Source organism: Dunckerocampus dactyliophorus, chromosome 14 (assembly GCF_027744805.1).
Source record: "Dunckerocampus dactyliophorus isolate RoL2022-P2 chromosome 14, RoL_Ddac_1.1, whole genome shotgun sequence".
Taxonomy (NCBI): domain Eukaryota; kingdom Metazoa; phylum Chordata; class Actinopteri; order Syngnathiformes; family Syngnathidae; genus Dunckerocampus; species Dunckerocampus dactyliophorus.
The window spans coordinates 14241111-14257669 of NC_072832.1; the positions used below are offsets into that span (position 1 = coordinate 14241111).

The following is a 16559-nucleotide window of genomic DNA, read 5'->3' on the forward strand; positions in this document are numbered from 1 at the left end:
AGTAAACATGCAATGTAAAAAATATGAGGATTTTTTTTTAGCATTTAGCAGCTTTGTTGCAAACATATGAATATCCTTTTTTTATTGTAATGTATTATTATTGATAATAATTTTCTAAATTACCATCAGTTGGTCATTAATTGACCCAATTAATCAATCAAGGAAATGCACTTGAATGTCCATCCCTAGTAATAACAAATAAACTTTGTCTTGAAATGAGCACATGGTGATTAAAATGTGCTGCAAGGTTCATGCAAGCAATGCAAACAGCTCTGAAAAGCATCATTAGAACAAAGGACATATCGTTGGTTTAAAACACGCAGCACTTTAGTCATGAATAGGAAAAGAAGAAAAATTAAGGTACTAACAAGGACGTGCTGTCATACCCTGCACGATGCTTCATCTTCTTGTCCAGTATACCATCTCTGGACACTAATTTATTAAACACCAGGATACCGATCACCATGTTGACCTGAAAGTGAAGGGAACAGATCTTTAATCAATCAGACCAATGCAACCATTATTCCAAACTAGCGAATGATTGATGTCATTGTCATATTTTTTCCCTATCTCAATTTTGCGTGTGTTCACTGAGCTTTGACCTCTTGCTTCTGTTTTTTTCCCTCGTATCTGTCACATTTCAGCCAGCGGATGAGCCATGCTGTGCACACTCAGTCCGGCACGGCAGCCTTAGGAAAAGATCTGCCTAATAAGAAACACTTTTCCTCTCAAAGGCACCTTCGACTTGCATTAGCAGCAACTCCACTGACAGAAAACTGGAGCAGCAGTGTGCAATTTTGATTTTAATACAGCAGCTTTATCAAAATAAACTAATTTGTTCCTAAAATAGTACAAATCAATAAGTCATTATCATTGTATTTTTATGAGAAGCTTTTTCAGAAATTACTATATAATTAGAAATAATCAACAAAGTCAAAATTATGATTGATCATGCACAAATACACATGTACAATGGAGATGTGTCATATAACTAATGTGATATTTGCACAGTTGGAATCTATCCATGCTAACTTTGGACGAGAGGCGGGGTACACCCTGGGCTGGTCACCAGCCAATCACTGCAAGCTCTACTCGGATACCCCTTTTCCACTGTGCCTGATTCAGAGCTTTTTTGAGCTGCTTCTCAGCGCTTTGGTTTTCCACAATTGGTTCAAACTGAAGCTGTCTTTTTTGGTTCAACTCTGGCTCCAAAAGCTTGCTGGGCGAATCGTTTGCATAACGAGGTGGGCGAGGTTACCTAAAAAGTCTGCCAATTACCTCCATCTTTATTTCATTGCATTGCAAACTCAAACAATGGAAAACACTCCCAACACATAGACACCAGAGGACACCAGCTGTCGCATGTCTATTTGGACATCGAAAGAAGTACAGAAGAAATTTGAAAGGGCGACAAGAACCCGGCCAATTTTGGAATGAATCGGAAGCGAGATGGATTTGTTCGGTCTTTCCAACAAATAAACAACAAACTTAAGAAATTAAAGAAGGACTACAGAAACCAAAAAAGGACCTAGGCAGGAGTAGCAGTGGTCAGAGGCGAGAAATGCCTTATTTTGAGGAGCTCGACCAAGTTTTGGGCCACAGACACCAGCGTGCAAGCTGGAGGCCATCACAGAAGAAGACACAGGCACGAGTCAGACCTGCCTGGACTCCCGTAAGTTGTATTTGTTTAATTTCATGTTCACAGCATCGTTTTGTGCGTAAATAGTAGCAAGCTGTTCACATTAGCATGCTAGCTTGCTATTGTCGAATGAATGAAAGCCTCGCCACTCTCCCCTTCCTATTTGTGCGTACGGCATCAAATTAGTTTCATTGTAAACCCATAGTCATGTAAGAAGTAACATTTATTGTGCAACAGTGTTCTGGTTTAATATGTTTTTATCTTTTTGTCAGAAAACAATGAGATTGATCATCCTCCCCTCGCAATTGAGCTCCCCACAAACCCGAAGCCTGCAACGTGCAACCTTTATGTTAAAATGTTTTGCATTTTGCACCTTGATTTTTTATATTTTTTCACCTTTATATTTATATTTGTACCTGTAAATAGTGTGCAGTGCCAAGGACTGTAGTGACTTGTGTGTTTTGATTAAAAAAAATGGTCAACACTTGAAATGTCCTGTCATTTCCTGATGTGACCCCTTCACAGGCAACACGGTTCTACCCCGGCCTCGAACTTAGTCCAGCACCAACACCAAAGTTCAATATAGTGGAAAAGGGGTAAGAGATGCTCAGGCGGCGATTAAAAACCTCAATCTCTTGACTGAGAGGCAACATGCTAAACACTATACAGGGATGCCCCCTGTATATATGAAATGTTGACTTTGAAACCACAAACCTCCCCACAGACTTTGTTTGCAGGTTTCTGTGCAACATAAGCTCAATTATCTTTGCTTAAATGCTGAGTGCCGCTTCTTTATAGCTAACCTCAATTTCTCATATCTCCCCTGCAGTCAAGAATAGGATCTAATGGTTGAAACTTACCAGAACAACAGCAGCTGCGGGCCCAACAAATGCGTACAGGAGCCCCCCCTCCAAAGACAGCCAACAGCTGCAGGGAAAGCAAGCAGCAACAGTTAACTTGCAGTCAGCCATTAACATCTGAGTTAATGGCACACATAATAACATCCGCTTGTATTTTCCCCAGTTGTCAGGGGAGGAGGTGCCATATGCTGTAACTCCATTTGCAGATTTTCACACACTAAAAAGAATCTAAGCATTGTTCATTCCTTTGGTATCAAGCTGAGATGCAACTCATGAGAAATTGGGGTCTTGCTGAGCGATCTCTAAATCTGATTGGGTTCACGGTACTGTCTTTATGGGTCTATTTAAGATAAGTGAGCCACTGCGGAGACACTTAATCATTGCTCTTAAGTGTCACAGTAGATGTGCTGCAAGAGCACTGAATATTAAAAGGATTAAAAACAGGCAAACTTACTATAAGGGTGTCCCATAGCCTTTTGTTTTGGTGAATCCCATTGATACAGCAACCACTAAAGCCGGTAATCCTTGAAGAGAAAACAATCAATAATTAGACAAGCACTCTTGTGTTATGGGCTAAATTTGAGAGGTTTTGTCTGCAATATGCCGTGAAAATCTTTACTAGATGCCACACAATAACATGAGTTGACACAATGAAATACGTGTATCTGAATTTGTCAACAGTGTACCATTAAAGCTGGAGAAGAAATCGTGATTTCACATGATAAAAGTCTAGGCAGCCCTACAGTAAAAATGTTTTATCACAGTACAGTAAAAATAAAACAAAAATCCAATGCCCTGGCATGATGGGCTCACTTCTTACAACTGTGTGCTCAGAATGTTAATGTTCTGGAAAGCGCACGAAGGTGCTATTGATGTAATCAGCTTCCTAGAGTCAGGAGGCGCATGCAGCCCCCGTGGCCATCCACAATCTCTCTCTGCAGTGCTGAAGATGTGAAGTGTACACATGGGTGTCATAAATCACCGCCCGCGTACCGTTGCAATATTTCACACGGGCCGAATTAAGATACAACGAGTAACATTTGGCATGCGTCCCTTTTTCTAATCAATTTTGAAAATATTTTGAATATAGAAGGTTATGCAGATACATTGGATTTCAATCAATCAAAAGCGTTGGGTAATATACAAAGAATCTGTCTTCCTTAACATCCAATCATGTGCAATGGCATCTTTCTTATAAATCTAAGTGAATAGGAGACACTCTTTTTCAGGAAGCAGTGGCTCTGCAATGACTAAGAGAGCCATGTTTGTTGCTAGGTAACAAGAAGAATGAACGTGGGCTCTTTCAAAAACAAATTCATTGTTTTTTTTCTTTTAAAAATGAGGGTTTTTTCGCTCATCTGAAAGAAAGACCCCTTTAGACCATGATCCACTCAAACATTTATCAAATCATGAACATTGAGAGTTTTTTTTTTGTTTTTTTTTTACTTTAACGCAATTGCGGCCTTCATACAGAGAGATACAGTCACAAGAAATAAATCTCACTGTATGTTGGAGAAGTTGCTGAAAAATCTGCTGCTTACTTACCCCAACCTAGACAGAGAAAACGCTTGCGGATGAGCCTGGTCCGAACCTTTCCCGTCACTGCCATGTAGGACTGCCAAGCCTCCGTTAGAACCCAGCAGAACGATGCCAAGAAGAAGAAGTGCAGAAGGGCTGTGGTCATAATGCAGACACCCTATTCACACATGGGAGAAAAGGAAGAAGGTAGTTTCATGAATAACATTATCTTTAAGCTTGGTGGACATAATATACATTTCCTAGAAGCCAGAGGTGCCACTCTTTGCAGTGTATGTAAGAAAACATCAAATATCAGTTGGCTGCACAGCATCAGAGGCAAAAGTGGCCCTAAAAGATCAGAGCCGGGGCTGGTGGACAACACAGCATGCAACAGCATTACATCCCTCTGCATTGACCCTCATTAGTATGCCGGGGATCCCACCCACAGGCATGCGAACCAAGGTCAACTGCTGTACCTAGAAACACAAAACCAAAACACTTCTTAAATGGTACAGAAAGCCTGCTGGAGGCAGAAGATAGCATTCAAGTCCAATAATGGAGCAGCTCTTTGCAGCTTCATTAGCTTGTCCATCTTTGTTCCACAGAGAAACATCGCCAAAGGGGGATTGTTTAGGAGAGGATTAGAAATAAAGAGGTATCCTTAAGTGTCTCGTCAAGGCACACTGACATCTGACAGAGAACACATTGTGCTTTTTTTGTAAATCGTCTCAGGCAATCTAGTTTAGTCTGGGGTAAAGACTGAAGTGTATCATCCCATCCACACTGTGTGACTTCCGCCCTTCTAAGTCTCCACTGAGAGAACCACTCTAAATCCATCCCTGTTATGCTCACAGGGTTCAAACGAGAGAATAATCCTGTATTACCTCATACCTGACAAGTGAGTAGGTATTTGCTTAAACCCACAGGGGACATTAAAAGTGTTGTCTGCCTTGGTTAGGCACTGCATGGGAGGGGCAAACTTTCCAATGTGTATATTACACCCTCTTCCTGCTTCGACGTTGCAAGTCACCCCCCACATAACACACACACACACACACGCGCATGTTTGTTGTCAGCTAAATAATAGCGATTTGGTAAAGTTTAGCTCCTAATGTTAGCTTTAATTTAATGTGTAGGCTATTATAACCACATAACGACTACATATTGTCACTCGCTTCTCTGAGAGACTGCGATGGATGGAGAACCGCAAGACAGACACGTATACGAGACGGGGTGAGTAACAGCCATGAACGCCAATTTGCCAGCGCCAAATGAAATTATGACTTTAGTTTAACTTTGAATTGTGACATTTATAGACTAGTTTTGTTCAATCTGTTCTTTGAAACCAGTATTGGTAACATCTGCTAGCCGATGGTGGTGTTCTTACAGTTCTTGGTTTAAAAAAATAGTTTGGAGCCAAAGAGGGACAGCACCTTTCAGCACATAAATATGGAGTGAAATACGAAAGCTTTCGGGGTCTTTTGAGTAGGGTCTTCCACAAAAGGAGGCTAAAACAATCCATCCATCCATCTTCTATGCCGCTTATCCTCACTAGGGTCGCAGGTATGCTGGAGCCTATCCCAGCCGACAGGCAGGGTACACCTGGACTGGTCTAAAACAATACAATATATTAAAAATATATTTATTATTGTGGTGGTTGTAGTTTGCAGTGATGAAGAACTGCACTGTTGTGCATCATACTGAGAACTTAATTATGAGATTATTGATGCAGTACAATGCAACCACAATAATAAAGACATCAATGACCGTGTCAATCAAAACACAGTATCTTAGTAACAACAGAAATGTCAACAATACAGACAGGGTCTAAATAGTGCAGGCGTACCTAATGAAGTGTCTTGTAAGTTTACATAATGAGCCATACATATCAGAAACACAATCTATTAACACATCCTATTGTGCAATGTGTGTTTTTTTCTGTGTACACGATGCTATTCATGCTCATCTGCATTATACAAAGATGACTATACCGTTCAGCCTCATTAGTGTGTGCAGATAAAAACTCTGCACTGGGAAAGCTAGACAGGGACATTATGAAAAGCATGTTATGAAAGAGCCGGACGGCTGCAGGCAGTCGTACAAAAAAATGCGAGGTTGAAACCGGGAATTCACACTGGCCTTTAGAAAAGCAAATGTCGGGAAATGTGGAGCCCACTGTGTTGGTATCCATGGAAACAAAGGAAGTGAGGAAGGACCGACCGCATTAAAACATTGCAGAAGTGATAGACACTAAGACTGGGTGGGGGGGTGATGGGTAGCAGTTAAAGATGGTTCAACAACAGCATGTTTAGGCCAGAATATACATTTGACGAATCTTCCCTATTTCTAAATACATAGGACATTAAGCTTAATTGAGACATTCCCGAAAGCCAATGTATAGTATTAGGCATTGGCAACTATGAGCATACAAAAATGGTATTTCAGTAATATATGCAATATAGTGAGGCAAATCATACTCTTGAAGCATTAGAAACTGACTCTAATTGGATTAAACTCATGTTGACTTAGCGGTTACGCTAAATCCCTCAGAGCACTGAGCAGTTTTATTTGCCAATCACTGAATTGTTTCATTATTTCCTCTGCTTACAGATTACATGAGAGCCACTTGCAGGAGAACACAGAGAGTACGCACAATTGATAGCAACTCTTTTAACCCTTTGCTGCAAACACCAATAATAACATATTAGCGACATGTATTTTCAGTGTGATAAAATAATAACTTTGCCCAAAGTGGCTAGATCAACACACAACATGATTATCATTAACATTGCAAGTAGGCATGGGCCAGTGTGAGATTCTGACGGTATGATAACCTTGGGCAAAAATATCACGGTTGGACGGTTTCACGGAATTGTAATTACAGCTCTAAATTGTGTTATTTTGAAATATCTTCATTGAAAAGCGAAAAAGTCAAGTCAAAACAGTCATTTTTAAACCATCCATCCATCTTCTTCCGCTTATCCGAGGTCGGGTCGCAGGAGCAGCAGCCTAAGCAGGGAAGCCCAGACTTCCTTCTCCCCAGCTACATACTTCGCCCAGCTCCTCCCGGCAGATCCCGAGGCGTTCCCAGGCCAGTTGAGAGACATAGTCTCTCCAACGTGTCCCGGGTCTTCCCCGAGGCCTCCTGCCGGTTGGACGTGACCTGAACACCTCCCCTGGGAGGCGTCAGGGAGGCCTCCTGACCAGATGCCCAAGCCACCTCATCTGGGTCCTCTCAATGCAGAGGAGCAGCGGTTCTACCCCGAGCTTCTTCCTTATCTTTAAGGGAGACCACAGCCACCCTACGGAGAAAACTCATTTCGGCCGCTTGTACCCGCAATCTTGTCCTTTCGGTCACTACCCAAAGCTCATGACCATATAATATAACACGATGAAAGTGGAACATATGTATTTAAAATAAATAAGATATACTGTAACTGAATTCTTTCTAAATAAATAAGATGTAGTTCTCAATGCAGTCTACTGTGGCTAACCCATCAACTCAAGTCACAACCCAATCCATATTTTCTTTCTAAAAAAAAAAAAAGCAAAATGCAAATAAATGCAAGTGGCTCAAGAAGGTCACAACAGAAATAATACAACTCTGAATGTCACATTATTATTTCATGTGGCAGGTTGCACTTTTCCACAAACGTCCGTTTCTGGGTCATGTGATTGTCATTAGCAACTGAGACGTTGTTAAGTGGTTGTTGCTTGTTGTGTATACCATTTATCCTCAACGACTGTCTCGTTCTGTATCACATCTCCACATTTGGTGACCCTCGACATGAGTAATATGTCAACCGACAATGGCGACAACACCACGGCCGTCCTGGCGCCGCTCAATCCTAAAGAGGCAGCCAACCACTTTTGGCAACACATCGAAGCCCAGTTCCGACAACACAAGTATTTCCACGTAGTAGCCGCCCTAGAACTCCACTTTCTGTCATATCGTACAAACGGTATGACGCACAATTTTAGTGGTCTGGAAACCATGACTTTTTCAAACCGTGGTATACCTTTAAACCAGTAACCGGCCCATGCCCAGTGGCAAGGCACCTTGCTTTGATAGACTACAGTGTGTAATCCCACTCATGTATTTAATGTTATTTAATTTCCAACTGATCAGCCGGTCAGAAAAGGCTTGCAACAATTGATGTCTCTTTAAGGAGATTGAGGATAGAACTATGGGTGTGTCTTTGACTGTAAACCAGTGGTTCTCAATTATTTTCTGTCGTGCGCTGTCATGGTGGGCAGAAATGTTTTTGCCCCCCACCCCGAAATACTATTGATGAATAGATAATATCTATTTATCTGTACTGTGCAGACTGAACTCAAAACTGAAACCAGCGAAATGCAACAAAATGGAGGGCAGTGAAGCATACAAGCGTATTCAAGAGTCAAATTGCATGCTGAGTACGACAGATTCATACATGTTGGCAGGTCTGCACTAGGGCTGGGCAATGTATTGATATTTTTTAAATATCGATATTTATAAACCAACCATATCGTTGATATTGATATAAATTGGATTTGTGCTGTATCTCCCTCATCGCTGCATGCAGGAAAAGGTAGGAAGGGCGGAGCAGAAGCCCAGCAGCTCTAGTCGAAGCGACAGCAAGGTAGCTCAGTAATGTGGAGCTACTTCGAATTCAGAGCATAAAAAAATATTTTTCACCACCTTAAAACTTGGCACAAACTCCAATAGGAGGAATGTGTGAAGCTGAGCGCTGCCTGCCACGCTCCTGTTATGTTCCTCATGAAAGGAAAAGCAAAGCAGTGTGTTATTATAAAAAGGTGTCCTATCACATTGCTAAGATATGGTCCCCCTTTGCAACAGTGGAAAAAACGTCTTTAAAAACCTGCTGAAAACGATGCCCAGCGAGCTTCACAGCCACAATTATTTCGAACGACAAGCTCTACTACAAATGTACAAGGAAGTTAGACAGACAGTTGCTAAGCCTGATGCACTTGACAGGTTGGTGTTCCTGGCACAAAACAAGGACATGCTCGTGTCTTCTAAAAATGTTTACCTAAAAAAATACTACTGTTCAATTGAAAGTATTTTTGAGTTGCTGACATTTAAAAATGTCCTCTTAAACTGGGCACTCCTTCATATTTTGTTCTTTTGTTATTAGCTGAGGTTTTGAGCATAGCTAAAGGTTTGTTGTAAAAAGGATTACATTTCGCTTTTTCTGTATTTATGTCAAAAAGAGAATGGCCTACTTTATTTTAAAGGCTATTTTTAAGATTTTTTTGAAACTTTAAAATTTCAAAAAACATCCTCATGTTAAGTATTTATTTTAATGACACAACTTGACACGCATATTTGGCTTTGATTTTGTCTAAACTCACTTTGCTGAAAAAATATTGTGATATATATCGTATATCGATATTCAACCTAAATATACAGCGGGATTTGCTGTACAGTGTTTGTAAATGTAAAAGTACATGCTTAAGCCCACATAGTTGTCGGTTATTATTCTGCATTATACGTTGGTAGTGTCGTGTCTGTTTTTAACCACCTATTGCGTTGCTGTGTGTAGTTCTTTTGGCACCATGAGTAGGATTGGAATGTGCAGTGGGGACCTCCCGCCAATGGTGGATGTTATTGTGGTCAAATTCTATGACTCCCACAGGTACACTACACGTCCATACCATCTAGTGTTTCAAATGTGACACGACACAAGGAACATGTATCGGTAACCTTTAAAAATGATAACCATAATGAAAAAAGGTCTAAATTATCGACGATAATTTATAGCACAATTATCGACCACCAAAATTTGTTATTGTGATAGGGCTATGTTTGACAAAACACTTATCAATTCTCCTGCCAAGTTTTATTTGAATATACCTGGTCTTTTCCAAACAGTTTCTATCACTTCCCTATCAAAACAGGTGGTATGTCAGGTAAGGTTATCATGCCATTAATTTAACATTTTAAAGCTTATAATAACTACACATATTCATGCATTTTAAATAGGGCTGTCAATCGATTACAATATTTAATCAAAATTAATCACATTTTGTCCATAGTTAACTCGTAATTAACTGGATAGAAATACAGATATAAATAAGGTTTTATCTGTAATAAGTACCTTTGAAAGATCATTTTAAAGTTTTTAATACACCTATCATCATAAGACTGGATAATGTCTTTGCTTCATGCAAATTTTTGTTTATTTTACATTGGGTTTTTTTTCAACAATAAATGGACCTCATTGTATAAAAAAACAAACACAGTGTACAACAAGTAGACATTGGTAAGGTAAACTCCATCACTCACATAAGATTCTCTTAAAGCAAATCATCTCACATAATATCAGAATTGTGACTAATATTACAACAACTAACACCAACCAACTAAATTAAATGAAAACAGGGTGTTAGAAAAATAAATACTGACAACTTACAAAAAATAGAGTTCTCAAGAACAGTCGGTAGTTTACAGAAGTAGCGCTGTGCTCATATACTGTAGTGCAGTCAGGCTATAGCTTATACTTCACTTCCAAACACACACACAAACACTCTTTTACACACACTTTATCACACTGGCCTGTTTGTCTGGCCAATTCAACGACATGGAAGTATGACACCACGGATCTTTCAACATGCAACTTTTATTCCGTCATCTTTGACAAACACAACAGTTCAAGCACAAACGCTAAGAAATCGCTAATAAATAATAATGCTAAAAAATTCCCTCGCAAGCCTTTACTGACATCTCATTGAGCGCTTTGTGTGCGCAACTTTCATTAGTTGGAACACTCGTATGCCAAGGTAAGGTACCACTGTATAAATGGCAATAAAAAACACCTGCAGTACTGCAGTACCTTCTCTCTGGCATTTGAGACTCAACATAGCCCATGACAATTCAACTCACTGCGACAGTAGATACAAATAACTTTGGTTTTATGGAGAGAGCCATCTGCCAGGGCTCTGAAGCTATTTCACCATTCAAAATACCCTTTTCTTTTGTTGAAGCTTGTGGCTCCACATCAGCTGCATTTCCTCAAACTACGATGTGGGCCGAGGGTCAAACAGGATGTTCGCACGTCAAAGTAATAGTGCAATTACATTGCTGCCAATGTGTTATTACAGCGATTATTTTGATATGACACCAGCTTTGACTTTAACACTTGTGAAATGTACACACTTTAAAATGTATATATACTGTATTTACAAGCAATGTTCAATATTGGCTGGCTTACCAACATTGTCCAGCAATTCATTACTGATACCGATATCAACCAATACCAATACAGGCAGCAGCTCCTCCTTCTGACTAATGTTGTATAATGAACATATTATGCTTCTTTTACTGGGTTCACTGAATGCATTTAACAAATAAATACTGTGCAAAATAAGACAAATACTGCAATATGCAATACAAGTTATAGAAAAAGCACTAACACTGCGGTTGACTCCAAGTCATTCTTCCTGAGGTGTGACATTAGATTAGAAATACTGAAGGAAAAACGCCTTCTTATCGGCACGAGCAGCGGTACCTGTTTCTCATTAGTAGTCAGCGCTACTGTTTACATGGAGCTGCATTACGTGCAAAGAGCAAAATATAACACTTGACAGTCGTTGCAAATTGCATATTTGCAATCCGAAGGCAAAAATTGGAAATCATTTCATGAGCTTGTAGCTCTGTGGAGCATGCCATTATCACGTGCCGATACCATTGTTGTCGGAAAAAACAATACTTCTATGATCCGATATCTCATTTTTATGCCAATATCAGCCGATAATATCAGCCGGACATCCATGCTTAATACATTTTAACTCATTACAGTTTTAGAATTTTGCAATGATCATCTCAAACTCCAAGACTAATTTCTGGAAATTCCAACAGCGCCTGTGTGTGGCTTTTGTGTGTCTTCCACAAAGAATGATGAACACCAAGAGAGGACAAATGCAAAGCACAGACAGGAAAAGGTGACTCACTGACTCTGCTGCTCCCGGAGGATATCTCCACAGCTAGGAGAGGATTTCTATTTGATGACGAGCAACTTGGAATCCATAAACAATGGAGCCAATTATATGCACTCCTTTCAAAAGTTGAAGCAACAACTGTGACAGTGTCATGCAGCATGGTAATTAAACCCACACCGGGGTTATGTTTTCTCCTCTTGCCGGCCTACCACTCTAACATGATGTCTGATCAAACACGCGCAATATTTCTCAAATACTATAAACAGGAGAGACAGAACAAACCAAAAGCAAGAATACATTTGTTGCTCTTGTCTTAATGTTTCCTCTTCAACACCTAGAAAGCAGAATGACAGGAACAATCCAGCTTGCCAACTTCAATGATGAGCCTAGAGGAGCTCTTTGGGGTTCTTAGTACTCAAATAAGGGCATATTTACACAAGAATGATGCCCTGAAAAGGGGAATTTTTGCATTCTTGAAAGTTTCAGCATATAGACAACATTTTTAGAATGATCACATGGAGCTGAGCAATGAGCTCATGACAATGTAATTTGCATCGCTGCCTTATCTAAAAGCATATTTCAAAACTATATGTTACAAAAATGTTTGTTATGACAGTAATATGTCTCCACTCATCACTCATCACTGTAAATACACTTCACTGGAGAAGCAATATCAATGTTATTACCTTCAGCAGTACACCAGCAACAACTGTCCTGTACATTCATGAATAAATCGCACATGCACACACAAAAATGCATTTTTCAGTGTTGCTGTTTTACTGCAATTTTTCCAACTTTGTGGATTATCTCCTGTCTTATTGTGAGACGTTTTTTTTCTATTATTCGTACTGTGGAAAGTGCCGGCTGTACTTAATTCCTTACAAGAGGAGCGATCACATCTTTATACGCACACAAATATAGTCACGGGTGAGGCAGAGTGCTGTGGGTTTGACTTTTGGATCATTTTTTGTTGTATTTCTGAATTATGAATTGTATAGTTTATCATTAAGAACCTGCAAGGAGCGATCACAGTGCACTTATTCTATGAGGTGGCCACGTTGCACACATGCACGTGCATTAAATCGTCCCGGGACCTAACTACAACTTCCAATAGAGGCAAAAGAAGGGACGCATGCCACGCCTGACTGTGCATCAGTGCACTGACACTAACCAAACATGCCAGAAAGGCACGGTACGATTGGTCTATTGTGACTACACCGTTATACAATAAATAACTCTAATGTGATTTGAGGCCATATTATTACATACTGTTGATTTAACATAACATTTAGTCTGTGGTATTTCCATAAAGCTCACCAAGAGGCTGCTATGTTGAACAAAGCAGAATTATTTTCAATATGCCTGTGGATCTTTGAGAAAGAAAGATTTTGAGGCACACATTGTATCCAATTAGAGGGGTTCACTGTGCATATTCTTTGATACGTTGTGCTTGTATGGTAATCAAGACCTCAAGATGTCTGGAGCCTTGATTCAATCAGACAAGTCTTCAAATCAACTTAGTTTTAAAATTCCCCACGGCTTGAGTGTGTTCATTCATCATCTTGGCCACCACTGTGCACCAGATAAATGTGGATAGGATACCACCACATGTCGATTTAGGTTTTGACAGATGAATCAGGCTAAAACGGTCTTTACACAGTGCAGCACCTGCTTATAAGTTGCATCCTGTTATTTTCTACCTTCAGACATAGGTGGGTCAAAGCAAAGCACATTTCAGATCATTCCTACTTCCTGCATTCATTCATTATCTATAATTCAATTTTCAATGAACATAATGAAATTAATAAAGGGGGAGCACTTTTGATTTATGAGCAGCGTCTGGTCCAACCTCCAGCAAGTCCATCTGCTTCCTGATAAGCTGTACCTTCTTCATAGGATATGAAGCCCCAACTCAAAATGCATTTTAATGAGCACTCCCAAAAGTAAAGCAATACATTGGTAAGTAAAGGGGAGGAGAATCAGTTTATTGCTGGCAAAAATGGCTAAAAGTATAACTTGAATCCCGCTAAACAATCACGTCTGTGTAATCTGACAATGTGTCAGTGTGTAGGGCTGCCAAATGACTGAGGAGGGCATCTGTGTGGGCAGCTTGTAAATCACAACAACTGTTTGCCAAACAATCTTTTACATTTTACAAGCCACTAACGGAAGCTGGAGAGCTGATGCATATTTATTAGGTTGTCCTTTTGAGTCCTGCTGACTTCGACATCAACTTCAGCCCTCCATGAATGGTTGTGTAACGTTAGGATATTACCTGATATCGGTACTTTTGAAACGGTGCCGATAAAGTGTGTCACGAGACATCCAGCTCATGAGACAATGCACAAGATTGGGTCCACAAGAACAAGACGAGTCAATATTTTAACAAATTTACAAACAGACAAATTTAGCATACTGGCTTATTAGCGTTGATGGATGAGCCTTGCTCATTATTATTATTCCCATACGGGGTTTGTGGCATTTGGCTTTGAAAGCATCTTGTTCACTCCTAATTTCTATTACATTACCTTGCATTGCTCCTCATGAGGCTCCCTTGCTGCACTGTGGGTGTGTGTGTGTTCTAGCAGCCCCGGTTCCCCCCCAAGGACAAAACGACTGTATGCCTGACAAGAAGTCTCACTCTGTTGTTTTATGGAACGCCGTTGTTCTATGAAGTGTCTAGGTCAGGGTTGGCAACCTTTAGCATCAAAAGAGCCATTTTGCCTCCTCTTCCAGTAAAAAAAAAAAATAGTCTGAAGCCACAAAACATTACACAGGTTATAAACTTGTAAAAATGTTCATCTTTTTTAAATGTTACCCTTTTCCAACAACAAAATTCAATAAACAGAAGTGCAGCGAGCATGTGCAGTAGGCCTACTCTGAAACCATTTAAACACTTAACTCCTTTTTGAGTGCCATATCTGTTTAAAATTTAAACAAAACTTTAACATAAAAAAAGCTCATCAGATTTCACATTTCTCCACATCAGTGTTGTTTGCTCAACATTGCCTGCGCCTGTGCTGAATTGTCATCAATCACCTTTCTATTGGTCCTGTCCTTGACTGTCGTTGCAGAGAGAGGCATTCTTTCATTTTCTCAATCATTTCTCGTTTATTGTTTGATTGAGAGAATAGATGCTGATATTTTTATGAACGATTCTTTCATGTATTCTCCATCTGTAAACAGCTTCCCCCTCCTTCCGATCTCTTGTGCAGCCCACTGTTGCCAACTTGGCCATTTTCTCACTAAATCTGGCGACTTTCCAAACCCTTTTGGGGACTTATTTTCCCAAAAGCAACTAGCGACAAATGTAGGGACTAGTAGTTGGAGATTTAGTGAAAGCACTGGTTTTTGGTAGACTAAGTGAAAGCACGTATTGTCCTGCGGTTGCGGCCGAGGGGTCCACCCCACCTCACAGCAGTCACAAGCGGTTAATGCACAGCCAGCTCCCGCAGCACACTGTCTGCCTCTCCCGGAATCACCACCTCGGCAATTAGCGTATCACATCACTATCCATGAAGCAAGACGTCCATAACTATCTGACTCATTACAACAAAGCAAAAGTACAAACACTGAACACTTTGATACTGCAGCTCAACTTTTAAGATGGCCGCCATTGTCACAAGATCATCTCTCAACTGCTTCATTAGTCTGAGTAGCAAATCAGGTTCCCTGTTGTGCGTGTGTGCTAAAAAGCTCACTGACAAAACTACTGTAGAACTGCTCATTTATACCCCCCAACAGCTGTCATTTCAAAGCCATTCATCCTTTTGTAACTATTTTGCTTTTAACAAATGCCACCGTTGTCTTGATGTGACACATTTGGTTGCTCAGAGGACGATGCAACACCTGACTAAGGACCATCTGATCAAAGTTGCAGACTCATTCTTGAACTACGCTGAACAAAAACACTTTATGTTCCATTTAGATGATGCACTAAAGGCTTCTTTGCACAATACCCAGAAGAAAATGAGTAATTTGTGTGAAAGGCGCTGTTGCAAAGTAGTTACATTCTTGTTTGTTTGCACTCATAAACACAGAATGCATCTGGCATACAAAAGGAACCATAAAACAGATTAAACATCCGATTAAACGTCTTTTTACAAGGTCAAAGTCAGGCACTTTCTCAAGCATTTCTCAACCTTTTGTAGCACCATACCAATTCTTATAGATACTTTTATACAGTATGCATACTTAATGGTGGCACGATGCTATAAACTGTTTCACAAAAAAATAGGGAGGAGAATCAATATGTTTTATGTACAGGTTATTGAAAGACATTGTTATTTCAAACTTTAACAACCCAACATATAATTCAAATAAGAATCTCTGAATGTTCTGAAGTCCTGTTTTCAATACCAGTGTGTCATATTGAACAGAATAAAGCCATAGTGTGGATGTGTGACATCATGTTCTTCTTGAGAGCGCAAACTAGTTAAGGAAAAATAAATAGTGCCTCTGCCGGTTGCAGCTGAGCATTGCACTCTAGTTTGCCTCAGTTGCTTCAATTTACGATAACACTCATCAACTACAAACAATTGACAGAACCGGAAACCGGAAAAGTTACATAACAAGTTGGATTTCCATTTTAGTAAACTGCT

General features: G+C 40.0%; 1 protein-coding gene across 9 annotated transcripts in view; it reads right to left on the minus strand.

Annotated features, from left to right (window-relative positions):
- The window catches only part of adgrb3 (adhesion G protein-coupled receptor B3), a 174395-nt gene that overhangs the window by 14291 nt on the left and 143545 nt on the right, over positions 1–16559 (minus strand). For 7 of the 9 annotated variants that reach the window (XM_054798032.1, XM_054798034.1, XM_054798030.1 and 4 more), the window contains 4 exons: positions 4045–4195; positions 2954–3023; positions 2500–2566; positions 369–472 (listed from right to left, as the gene is read on the minus strand). In XM_054798032.1, coding sequence (XP_054654007.1) covers positions 369–472; positions 2500–2566; positions 2954–3023; positions 4045–4195 — 392 coding nt within the window. The remainder of the gene's footprint in view (positions 1–368; positions 473–2499; positions 2567–2953; positions 3024–4044; positions 4196–16559) is intronic. The other 2 variants (XM_054798035.1, XM_054798031.1) reach the window with 1 other exon arrangement.